Source organism: Ambystoma mexicanum, chromosome 2q, assembly GCF_040938575.1.
Source record: "Ambystoma mexicanum isolate Mex_15411 chromosome 2q, UKY_AmexF1_1, whole genome shotgun sequence".
Taxonomy (NCBI): domain Eukaryota; kingdom Metazoa; phylum Chordata; class Amphibia; order Caudata; family Ambystomatidae; genus Ambystoma; species Ambystoma mexicanum.
This window is the reverse complement of record NC_090924.1, coordinates 1,441,684,691-1,441,697,417: the sequence shown is the minus strand read 5'-3', so window position 1 is coordinate 1,441,697,417 and position 12,727 is coordinate 1,441,684,691. Positions and strand designations below refer to the sequence as shown.

The window sequence follows — 12,727 nt, the reverse complement described above, 5'->3', positions numbered from 1 at the left end:
TTTACATGGCTGATTGTTAAGCTAATACACAACACAAGAAATCGGCATGAACTAAACATTCACAATGCTCACTTTTCACATGTACAAACCCGTTTTACATAGTTTGCAGTGAGACGCACTTGATAAAAATTAAGACAATTTGACCTTTGATACAGAAAGCCCTCAAACATAGCTTGCGGAAAAATTGTATTCTTTAATGTTTAAAATTCTACCTCTGATAAGGAAAATAACACGTCACCCATGGACTGTAAAAGAGGCAGACATTACAAAGTCCCCACGCGCAGGGCATCCCTTTTTTTGTTACAGATCCATATATATGAATATATTGTCCAGCACAGCAATGAAACACACGAGAGGCTAGCAGACCTGTCTGCACTTTGAAGCCAGAGGGGCCCGGGGGAACGAGAGGAGACAGAGACAGCCAGGTCCACGGAAGCAGATGCCCGTCAACCTCAGGAGACGCCATTTACTTTGATGCTATTTCCTCTCTAGACATGAGTACACATGGATTCCCTGTTGCATACAGGCATGTAGTGTAGCTTAGCAGAATAAATGTGTTTCTGTGTTTTTAAACTAAACATCACTTCAAGCCTCAAGCCCTGCGATCGTATCTCTCCAGCCCTGAAATCCCTTAATTGGCTCCCAGTGGCTGCAAGGATTACGTTCAAACCCTTTGCATTGTCCACAAGGCCGTTTGGGGCCTGGGCCCGCAATACCTTCAACTCTCCCTTTGGGAAATACCTTCCTACTGGAGCTCTTTGCTCCTCCAACTCCCTCAGGGTCAGTCGCTTCTCCAAGCAACGAGTTGGGGGTACCTTTCTTTCTTCAGCGGGGGCCTCCCTCTGGAACACTTATTACTGGTAGACCAAAATAGTGCAATTAGGAAGGTTGACGGGGGAAGATTCCTATAGACCATGCCGCATCATTAAGAATTTGTTTCAGTCTGTCCCAGAACCAAGCTCATACTTTTCTGCAATCCTTCAGGACATCAATGTGCTTGCCAAAACATCTGGGTTAATGTCATTGCTTGACTACGTCATCATAGCCTGCATCATTCTCACAGAGGAAAGAGAATGGTGCTATTTGCTTTACCCTCGATGGGGTCCTTGTCTTTTCAAAGATATTGGACTTCATTACAAGATTGCTGGTCTGGAAATAAGAGTGCCGGTAAGCTCACCGGCACCCTTGTTTCCGAAACTATGGGTTTGCCTGCCAGGCACATTGGTTACAGTAGGCAAAGCCGTCGTGGAAGCACCGGCACCGTTAGTCCGATGGAACTCTATGGGAATGGGGGTTAACAAAATTACTGACGCCTGACTTCCCAGCCTATGGACTTGTAATAGCCCGTTGGCACCGGGAAGACAGGCGCTGGTCATTTCTTACGGGTCCGGCGGCAACCCGCCATTAGCACTGGCAGGGTTACCGCCGGACCTGTATTGAGGCCCAAAGGCTGTTTTATATTTGCTTGACAAGGACAATATGCTTTTGCAGAAAAGTAATCAGGCGAAACATAGTAGGTGGGTCACAAGATGCATAGCGATTGGTAATGTTGGGTGGTCAGGAAAGGTCCCAATGAGAAAGAGGGATTCACGTTGCACGTGATATGATAAGTCATTTATAATGCGCCTGTAGACAAGAGTTTCTAGGCGCAGCAAGACAAAGGTGGAAAGACAGAAGGAGGACAAGACAAACAATCTTACTAGGCCTTGTGTCATTCAGTGCGAGAACGAGAAGTGAAAGGGGAAAGGAAAAGGGAAGTGCAAGGGAGAGGGGAGGGGAAAACAGGGAAGCAATGCTCTGAGTAAATGCGTGGTAGGCCCGAAGACAGTGCAAGGGTGATTGACCAAGAAAGAGCCTGGTACCCAGTGCAACTCTGAGAGTAGCCAAGCAACCAGTCAGTACAGCAGACGGGTAGGTCAGCAGTGGAGGGAGAGATAGAAAGCAGAGGAGAACTTCAGGTGGTCTGGCCCAAGTTTGAGGGGGGCAGGGAGGCGAAGATGACACCAACGTTTTTTTTACCTCGTAGGAAGGTGAAGGAAGAGGGTCCAAAGCGGGCGGCCAGTGTGAGAGAAGGAAAGCAGGGGCAGGGGTCTCAATGAAAAGGATCTCTGTCTTAATGGAATTAAGGCAGAGATCGTTGGAGGCCCAGAAATCCTGAATCGTGGATAGACATTCAGGAATGAGCAAGAGAGGAGAGAAAGCTAAGGGGAGCCTGAAGGAAAGCGGAGTGTCATCCGCATGACAGTGAATGCTAGAGACGGTAGAGGTCAGATGGGCCAAAGGGGCCAAGTAGAGGTTGAAAAACCAGGGTGATAGGATAGAGCCCTGAGAAATCCCACAGGTAGAGAGAGAGGTGGCGGAGAGAATGGGACCAAGTTTGACGGTACAAGAGTAAGGGGGTCAGCCACTCCAGGCCCTGATCCATGATGCCCAGGTTCCACAAAGTCGATTGACCAGGATGGCGTGGGTGACTGTGTCAAAAGCATAGGAAAGATCAATGAGGATGAGGAAGGGAGGAATTCTGGAAACAAGATCAGAGAGCAGATTCTCACTGGTTTTCAGGAGAGCAGTTTCCATGCCTCTGGCAGCTCTGAAGCCAGACTGATGATCATGGAGACAACCAACAGATTCAATGTGGAGAGTAAGCTGGGAGGTGGCCATCTTTCCAAGAGTTTGCCCACGAAAGGTGTGATGGATATTGGGCGATAGTTTGCCAGGCAGGAAGGATAGGCCAACGGCTTCTTGAGAAGGGGGTGCACAAGGGAGTGCTTAAGGGGAGAGGGGAAAATTCCAGTGGTGAAAGAGTGATTACAGAAATCGGCCAAGGCTGGATCGAGGGTGTCACGATGGTTCTGGAGGAGCAGGGGAGCACCTGTTTGGATGACACTTTCATAGATCAGACTTGTCTAGAAACCTCATCAGGTGTTGGAGAGAAACAGGAGAAATGTGGAGGAGAGGGATAGATGGCCAAAGGGGGGCCAATAGAGTAAGAGGAAGTGGAAGAGGAGATGGGGGACATGATGTCCAGATTTTCTGCGGTGAAGTGAGAGGCCAGAGCCGTACAGAGGGATTGGAAGGGAACAGGAGAGGCAGAGACTGAAACATGATTGGCCAGTCCTTGCAGACTTTAGAGGTCGGCCGTTTTTTTAGTGGCCACAGGGACGCATGCTTGAATGTTTGCTCTCCTCTTGGACATGACAGAGTGTCTGTATTGCCTTTGGAGCAGGCGGCAGGCCAGTTTGTCAGAGAATTAACCCAAAGCCCTCAACTTTTTCTCAGCCACCCTGCACTTGCGTTTCAGGACGGCGAAGTCGGAATCATACCAAGAGTTGCGCTTGGAGGTAGGCTTCAGCTGGATTCTCGTGACAGGGGCAAGGATGTCCAGGGTGTTCGAAATAGAAAGATGCAGATTAGAAAGGGATGTGTCAGGGTGTGAGTCAGCCGCAGGAGTAGGATGAGCAGAGACAGTAAAGGCAAAGGCATCCACTGATACACGCTTTATGGGCCGATGGCTGAGAAGAGGTGGGAGTGCTAAGGGGTGGCTTTGCCTGAGGGATAGAGAGTTTCATATGAGTGAAGAGTAGAAATTGGTCAGTCCAAGAGAGAGGAGTGGTGAGAGGGTAAGAGAGCGGGATGTCTGAGGTGATGAGAACATCCAAAGTATGTCCACAAGAGTGTGTCGCGCCAGAGGACAGAATGGAAAGAGAGAGAGTGTCGCAGAGGTTGCGGAAAAGCCCAGAGGAGGGACATATTGTTGACTAAGGGAATAGCGAAGTTGGCGCGATGTTGCAATTTTACTTAGTATTTAGCGTAGCTAATGAGAATGGGATATGTTTTTCTTTTAGTGTTACCTTGTGTGTTAGTTGATACATTTAGATTTGCATGCACGCAACAAGATGAATGTCAAAACCACAGATTAAATATAAATACAATATAGGCATGGTGTGTCACAAAGTGTCTGGAAACTGAACCACGAGGAGCTTCATAATGCGCACGCGCGAAATGACATTTGCTATGAAGAATCCACAGTAAAGAGGACGCGGTAGTCTTGAACATGCATGCACCAACATGTATATAGATATATATATACACATGGGGTCTTGCAGGACATATGTTTGGGACAGTTTGGGGTACATGGGGAATGTACAAATCTGTTTGCCGTGTGCTTCTTCCTTGTTTGGCCAGACTCTGCGAGGTGAACTCTGTGTGACTGGGGAAAACTGGTTTGGCCAGGGTTGAAGGCCGAAGGAAAGAGCTACGAGTAGCTGCAACATTATCAGATGGTCAGTCGCAGGCAGGCTCAGGGTTTTTATGACTTAGCACTATTGCGGAAATTACATGCAATCTTTTTAAGTGCATGAGAGTCTGTTATTTGTTGTCCAGATAGGTCCAGCCATCTATTTGTGGCTAAGCAATAAACCTGAGGTGAAGGGACCACTAAGGGCAGAGTTGACCAATACTTTATGGGTTTTGATTATTTTCTCAGGTTGTATCTGGTGTTCATGCATGTTGAATTGGTAGTCGTTTAGATTAGAGTGTTCCAAGTACACCAGCAAGTCTGGGCGGGTGAGATAGTTATCGGCAGTTCAAAGGGAACTTGTTTATTCTCCCCCACCTCATATTGTTTGAAGTATTCTTGCAAACCATGTACAGCACGTCTGTGGTTAGAAGGTCCCACCCCAGCTGGAACTTGTAATGAATTATGTGTGTATGCGAATGTGTAACTATGTGATGATGTCATGACCTGCCACGGAAGATCCCAGGAAAAGGCGAATGTGATTAACTAAAAGTGACCAATGAGAATGTGGGAATTATAGAAGATTGGGTTTCTTTTGTGTAGGTTTGACCAATCGTGTGTGGGGAGATGACTTGTAATAAAATATGTGGGAGTGTTTTAACTGTTGCAAAATGTATACAATGTCAAGTGTTTGTGTGGTTCAGGGAGACTCGGGTTTGTTTGACTCTACAGCATCATCTAGCTCCTCCCGGCTGATTGTACAATAAACTTGCTTTGCGGACAAACGTGCACTCGCTTCTTAAGGGGTGGGCCTATTTTGGGTTAAGGTGATTAGAAGTCCATCTGCACAGTAACAAACTGCTGACGTAGTGTGAAGCAATTGCCCTTACCATTAATGCATGGAAATGTGGAGCTTTCATGTGCTAGTGGAGGACTTGCTCGATAAATAAGATTGAGCAGCATAAACACACGGTCCTGATAAGCAAAGCATCTACCTAAAAGGTTTTGCCTTCCAGCTTGTCTTTGACTGTTATATTATTTACTCTGTAGAATGATCTGTTATACTAAAATGAAGGTGTATGCAAATATCAATGAACTAGAATATTCCTGCTCCTTGTCATATCTGCTCTGTCACTGATAGATTACCTTTATCACTTTAGCATCATTACTGTAGTACCTGTTAGGATGCTTATCCCCAATAGATGGCACTAAAACGGTTCTATCACTTGTTATGTGAAAGCAATTAACTAGCACTCCTCATTATAATTGAGAACCAGTCTGCCTATCAAATGCTATGCCTGTGAGCTTGATCATGTATAAAAGTTTAATTTAACTGCCCTTTTATTTCAATAGGTGACTGATGCCCAGAAAAATACAATAACAGCGATTCGGATCAAATTCTCTGATGGACTAATACTGTGCAAAGTTTGTGGATGGAATACACACTATCTACATATCTTAAAAAATATAAAACTCTAGGACGGAGCCTACTGCATGACAAGTGATTTGCAGCCAAACATCTTTGTAGTAACAACCAGCTTCCGACAGCATGTAGATAGAATAAATGTATAAAATTGTGGACCAATCATAGGCACACAATGTATTATATTCTATAAAAGTGATTGTCTATGCTATTATCGATGTTTAATTTCATGTGACATTATATACATATTTTGAATATAAGGAGTTTATTTGAAGAGTTGTGTACATCGCCTGTGGATAAGAATGAACAAAAAACAGTATCCATGCACTGAACATGCTGAAAATCTAATTCAGACGAAAAGTCTTCTTTGTCACCAGAGAAGAACTATAGATGAGAAACTCTATCTGTGTTCTGAACACGGGGAAAGTTTCAGTCAGAAAGGAGATCCTGTTCAACACCAGAGAACACATACAGAAGAAAAGCCTTGCAGGTGGACTCAATGCAGGAAAAGATTTGATGTAAAGGAACATCTTATTACCCACCTCAGAAAGCCTACAGTTGAGAAACCTCATCAGTGCACTGAATGCGGGAAAGCATTCAGTGTGAAGGATCATCTTACTACTCACCTGAGAACACATACAGGTGAAAAGCCCCATCAGTGCATTGAATGCGGGAAAAAGTTCAGTCAGAAAGGAAATCTTACTACACATCTGAGAACACATACAGGTGAGAATCCTTATCAGTGCAATGAATGTTTGAAAAGCTTTGGAGTAAAAGGTAGTCTTATTGACCACCTGAGAACACACACAGGAGAAAAACCCTATCAGTGCACTGAATGTTTTCGAAATTTCAGCGTAAAGAGAAGTCTTATTCATCACCTGAGAACACATACAAAAGAGAAACCTCATTGGTGCAGTGAATGTGGTGAACGCTTCAGTGTTAAGCGTGATCTTATTAGGCACCAGAGAACACATACAGGTGAGAAACCCTATCGGTGCACTGAATGTGGGAAAACATTTGGTCAGAAGAGAAATCTGATTAGTCACCTGAGAACACATACAGGTGAGAAACCTTATCAGTGCACAGAATGCAGGAAAAGGTTCAGTCAGAGGGAAAATCTTAATAGGCACCAGAGAACACATACAGGGGTGAAACCTCATGAGTGCACGGAATGTAGGAAAAGGTTCACTCAGAAGGAACATCTTATTAGACACCTGAGAATGCATACAGCTGAGAAACCTTATTGTTGCACGGAAAGTAGGAAAAACTTTACTAGTAACTGTGATGTTATTAAGCACCAGAGAACAATCACAGTTGAGAAGCCTTATAAGTGTACTGAGTGTGGGAAAGGTTTCAGTCGGAAGATCATTCTTATAAATCATCAAAGAAGGCATACTTGTGAGAAACCTTAACAGTGCACAGAATGTGGGCAAAGAATCAGTGCAAAGTGAAGACCTACCCTCCACCTGATAAAACATATAGAAAAGACACCTTATTACTGCATGATCTTACTAGTAGTTGGGCACAAGAGCATACATACAATTGAGGTTGCTTAACAGTGAAATGAAAGCAGGAACATTGAGTCGGAAGAGAATTCTTATTAATCTACATAGAAGACATAAAAATGAGAAAACTAATCAGCGCACTGAATGCAGGAAAAGATGCAGTCGAAGGGACCCTTTCACCTGGGAACACATACAATTGAGAAACCTTTTCAATGCATTTAATGTGGGGAAAATGTTGTCTTGAGGATACACCTATTGCCCACTAGAGAATATATACAGGTGAAAAATGTGAACAGTACACTGAATACAGGGAGCAATTTCAGTCAGAGAGAAGCCCTAGTTACCACCAGCAGACATGCAGGTTAGAAAATGTCACCTGCACTCACTGCTAATGACCAAAATCTCAGCTCTTGAGTTTTCATTGCCATCAAAGCCCTGTGTGTTGACTGTTTTACAAATTGCTGCTTACAATTGGGAGAAACACTGGTGTTTGCAATGCATCCTACTGGAAGTTATAATGGAAGTGTCTTCTGTGGTAAAATACACATTCAATGAAACAATGTCTAAGGGCCTTAGGCAAAATAAGGACCACTGGAAATTATGACAGTGCCTAAAACAAGGCTGTTAAATAGCTACAGGCCCTATTGCCCTCCCTGTAGTCTTGAATCTAGTTCCTCCACTGGATTGGGCATCCCTGTTTGTTTCTGAAGTCATTTACGGGGTGGTGCAGCTCAACATATCTAAATGTCCCCCCTCTGATACTATAAATTCACATAGACCATCTGGCCTACAGGTGCTTGCTAAAGACCCATCTCTTCCTCTTTGATTTCTGTTGTTTTATATAGTTTCTCGTATATTTTAATTTACAACTGCTCTTTGTGCCAAGGAACCTATAGTGAAAAATGCACCCTGTACTAAATAATGCATATACGTGTGCGCATACTGAGGGAGTGCTTTGGGCGAGTGCTGTCTCGCTTCCTATACCCGCTGACATTTCTTGGTGCAACTAGTGTTGGCGACTTCATTTATTGTTCAGCGAGCCTCGTGCTCAAATGCCTGTCTAGTCTAACGAGACTCATTCAATTGATTGGCCACAGACACAAAACTCATTAATTCCATTGGATAATAACCAAGCCCTCCACCCCCCGCAGCACCAGAAGTATAACATCTACTGGCTGTGCGCATCCGGCACACGCACATCCCGTGAGAGAGTTCTTTGGGCGAGTGCTGTCTCACTGTCTGCGCTAAGCGGGAAGGGGCTGGGATTATATTGAACTTGGGGAGTGCCTTCAAATTGTGATATCCCTTGATACGAGTGTTACGGGCGATGGGATTTCATTGTTGGGAGACGCAAAGGATAATGCCAAGTAAGAGTAAAGCAAAGGCTACGACATATAACCTGTGTTAAGGGAAACAAACAGCTGCAGCATTGAAAATGCAAACTGTTTTGGATGTATTGCCTGAGCAGAATGAGAACCTTGCTCAAAAGAACACTGGTGTTAAAGGCAAAATAACATCTTTCTATCAAGTGGACGGGAGGATAGCTCAGGGGCAACGCTCTTGTCTTGGAATTAAGATGACGCAGTTCAACACAGGTTTGAACCCCGGGTCCGTGCTTAGAAACCTCTGGCTATTAAGCGTGTTATATGTTTATGTTTAGTGATTTGTACCGCGCTCCAATCACCTGAAGGCTTACGGGTGCCCACAAATAATAAACAAAGCAGCTCTAACGCCGATTTAACAGATAAACACAGCTAGGCATATTCTCGGTGAAAACCAGATCCAGGAGCCCTTATTAATAGAACAGAACGTTTTAAGTTTCTCCTTAAACATTTCCACTGACTTTAGTTCCCTAAGATCAACTGGAAGAGTGTTCTAGGCTCTGGGGGATGCGTTGGCAAATGAACCCACAAGTGATGTTGTGGTTTTACAACGTGGAATCTATAACCGATTTGTATTATTGGATCTTAAAGCTCTTAAATTATGCTTTATAGCCAATCATTCCATTAAATAGGAAGGCATAAGTTTAAGGTGACATTTTTGAGTGATCAGAAGAAGTGGTAACTGAATTCTGGCCCTCACCAGGGGCCAGTGCAGGTGTCGCCTGGCATCAGCGACATGGTCTCTCCAATTGAGTCCAGAGACTACCCTGACTGCACTATTCTGAATCACTTGAAGGCATTCACAATCTAGCTAAAGTGAACCCGGAAGAGGAAGGCTGATATCTGAAAGGGGTCCAAGCCCGAAAGAGGGAGCTCCAGGGGTGGAAGGTTACCAGCCAAAAGTTACCATGCTAGCAATCGTATTTGCTGGTCGGTTCACAATATTGTTTGAGCCAGTAGAAGAATAAAAGCTAGTGGAAGTAGTATATCTACTAAATTGAAGCAGATGAACATGGATGAAATTGAAATGTGGTTTCAGCAGTTCTCCAATAAAAATGGCAGTTCATAAAACCATGTATGTGGATTGTGAACTCCAGAGATCTAGAAAATATAATGAAGCTATAAGAGATATAAAAAGAAACCAATGCGGGCGTCGGATTATGAAATGTGAAAGTGATTATCGTAATGCTGTCATTTTAGTTAGGAAAATTGGGTATGCTGTTGGCAGTCCTCATGCAGAAGTGCGAGCTGGCAGAGGATGCTGCCAGCATTGAACTCAAGGGATACAGGAGTATATGGGGCATATTGGGTAAGGCTAAGGATAATAGAAATATAAAGATGCTGAACCTCTGTGAACGAGGCACAATGGTTAGAATATCTGAAAATAGAACCATATAATGGAGTTATAGTGAACAAACCCTTTAAAAAGTCTGCCAATTATGCAACTAATATACAGATTGAACGTAGTGAAATTGTATATAAGATTGACAAACTAAAAGCCTTTAAATCACTGGGTCCAGATAGCCTTACCAGTATTATTTTGAAAAATGACCCTGAGAGCTGGGCTATTATACGTGTGATATTGTTTGATAAGATACTGATAGCTGAGCAAATCCCTAAGTCATGGAGAACAGCTGTGAACAACAGCACCAATGAGGGTTCCTGGATAAACTCCTTCCAGGAAAGAATGTATAAAGTTGATGACAAAATTACCACTTCTGTTCAACCACAACTCTTCTGCATATAACTTCTGCAGCGCCTTTTACGTACAGTTTATCAGGATGCTCCTGCTTTGGGTTTGTTCTCTCTCCAGCAACTCCCTTCTACTAATGAAACTGTGCCAGCATACTCCCTTGCCCCACAGTTGACTTCTGCTTCTACTACATTCACCTACTACAGTGCTGCCAAGAATGTTGATGACCACAGTTCTACTGCTGCTACTGCAACTTAAAGTGTTAGGCAACTTCAACAAGACTTCTTAGAACTCTACAAGTTGGCAAGGCACTCTTCTCTCTTGGATGGCAAGAAAGGACAGCCTATTTGCCTTTCCTTCTGTCTTGCAGCTACCACAAAATCTGTCTTTAGGTTCCAGACTATGTCTTCCCAACTTGAACAGTCTCAGCTCTAAACCACACGGCTCTAATGCACAGGTGTCTCCAATCCGGCCTCATCAAGGGATAGTTGGCCACTCTCCAGTTTCCCTGGGCTTCCTTTTGCACACAGACCTTGGGTGGATGCCCGATTTCAGCTCTGCATTCATGGCAATGAGGCGCACCTGGAAAGACTGCCTGTTTCTTCCAGCCTCTTCCAATACTGCAATAGCCAAACAGGGTTTGTTAGCGCAGGACCAACTTAGAGCCTGCCTGTCTTGTGCTTCTACTTCTGCTACTGCCGAACTTCCTGCTTCTGCTCCAGTTTCTTTCTACTGCTCCTCCCTGCTGCAGCCTTTTGCGCCTCTCAGGTGGGTTTATTGGTATCAGGTACAGGCCCTTAGAACTAATTGCCTGACCTTGCCAAAAGCTGTTAGGCTTGCCTGCCTGACTTTGGCTCCTGCATGCCTCTTCAGCTATCTCCTTCTTCACAGTCCCTGAGGGATTCTGTGACATGCAGTGCACTTTAGGAAACATCTATTTCTCTACTTCAAATGTTTTATGAATGGATTTTCCTCCCTTGATGTTATTAATAAAGGAGTTAGAGTTTTTAACCTTTTTAGAGTTAGATTGTAAAGTAAAAGGAACATATTAAATGTTCCTATTGGCATACCCTTGGCATTGTGGAGGATATGGGGAGTTAGGGGTATAAAGAATGGTTATGAAGAGGCGGTTTCTTTTGATATTTTAATTATATTTTTTAATCCTAGTTTTTACTGAATTAGTTAGAACCATAGACTGATATTCATCAGAATGGCAAGATGGGATAACCTCTCTTAGAATGATCTTGCCATCATCCGGGGAACAGTGCCATGTCTCACCCTGTGAAATCACCCCAGTACCCTGTGCCCTGCCTCCACCCATGTGATCCTCCCACAGTACACCATCCCCAGGTCTGGGATCAGGAAGCGTCTGCCCTCTACTGGCTAACTGGAATATTACTCTAGGCAGGGTTTTAGTGGAGAATCCACTATATTGTACCCTGTATATATTGCTAATGACTATGTAACTAAGCTTTGTACTGTAACAAGTGCCACAATGTCCTCGGACTGTTGTGCGCTATATAAATACGAATAAAACAAACAAACAGTAACAATACTCTGAAATCATTAGAAGTAACACCTGAAATGTTAGCCTCAAACCCTACGTATATAAACACCTGCCTCTGGAGTTTAGAGTGGATTTGCATAATTGAAGAGTCTAAAAAATACACCTTGAATCATCATTTATTGCTGGTGGGGAAATCTGTTATTATGATTCTATAGTATTTAAAGACATTCCCAGATGCGAGCTGGAGATATTATTTTCTTAAAATCCAGCTTAAGTTACTGCCTACAAATTACATTTTGGGAGCCAGGAAAAAAATTATAAGAAATCTAAAAATGTGTCGCTTCTGCCAAGATGCCCTTAAAGTTCAAACCCTACAACATCTTGTGGTTGAGTGCCTCAGTTTAAAAAACACAAGACAGTTATATTTGGGGCGCTTCTTCCTGGAGTTTAGAACTTGCTCGGCAGAAGAATTGTGTCATAAGTTGCAAGAGGGCCCTCAAATTTCATGGAAGTTGAACTTGATTAGATTTTTAAAAGGTGTCCTTGTCAGCTTATTCTCACCTAACTGAATCAATAAGTATGTGATTTTATAATAATGGTATAATATTCCTAAGTCTGATATTGAATTTAACTGAAAGAATACTATGAATTAATTCTCTAGAATGTTAATGGAATGTATTTAAATTAATGTTATAAAATGGACTGCATTGTATGAAAAGTATTTGTTTTTGTATGTGAAAACATATTATAAATAAATCATAATTAAAACATTTCCTTTTTCTATGGTTCCGCTAATCAAGTTCTATAAGGAAAAGTTTCTTACCGTAACTGGATGATTTACTACACTGCATTCAACGCTTCCCCATCATAAATATCAGACTATTTTAATGCGACTCAGACTCAACATTCAGTTTTCATTGGAAGTGGTGGGTCCACGAAGGCGGCTAGCAATCTCAGAAAGGTGCTGCCATCTTTGTAAA

At 43.3% G+C, this 12,727-nt stretch overlaps 1 protein-coding gene across 3 annotated transcripts in view; it reads left to right on the top strand.

The window, feature by feature from the left end:
* Positions 1-12,517, top strand: part of LOC138570254 (zinc finger protein 84-like) — a 57,160-nt gene extending 44,643 nt beyond the window's left edge. For all 3 annotated transcript variants that reach the window (XM_069649012.1, XM_069649013.1, XM_069649011.1), the window contains one exon: positions 5,591-12,517. In XM_069649012.1, coding sequence (XP_069505113.1) covers positions 5,963-7,072 — 1,110 coding nt within the window. In that variant the 5' untranslated portion in view covers positions 5,591-5,962 and the 3' untranslated portion in view covers positions 7,073-12,517. The remainder of the gene's footprint in view (positions 1-5,590) is intronic.
* Positions 12,518-12,727: the final 210 nt, after the last annotated feature.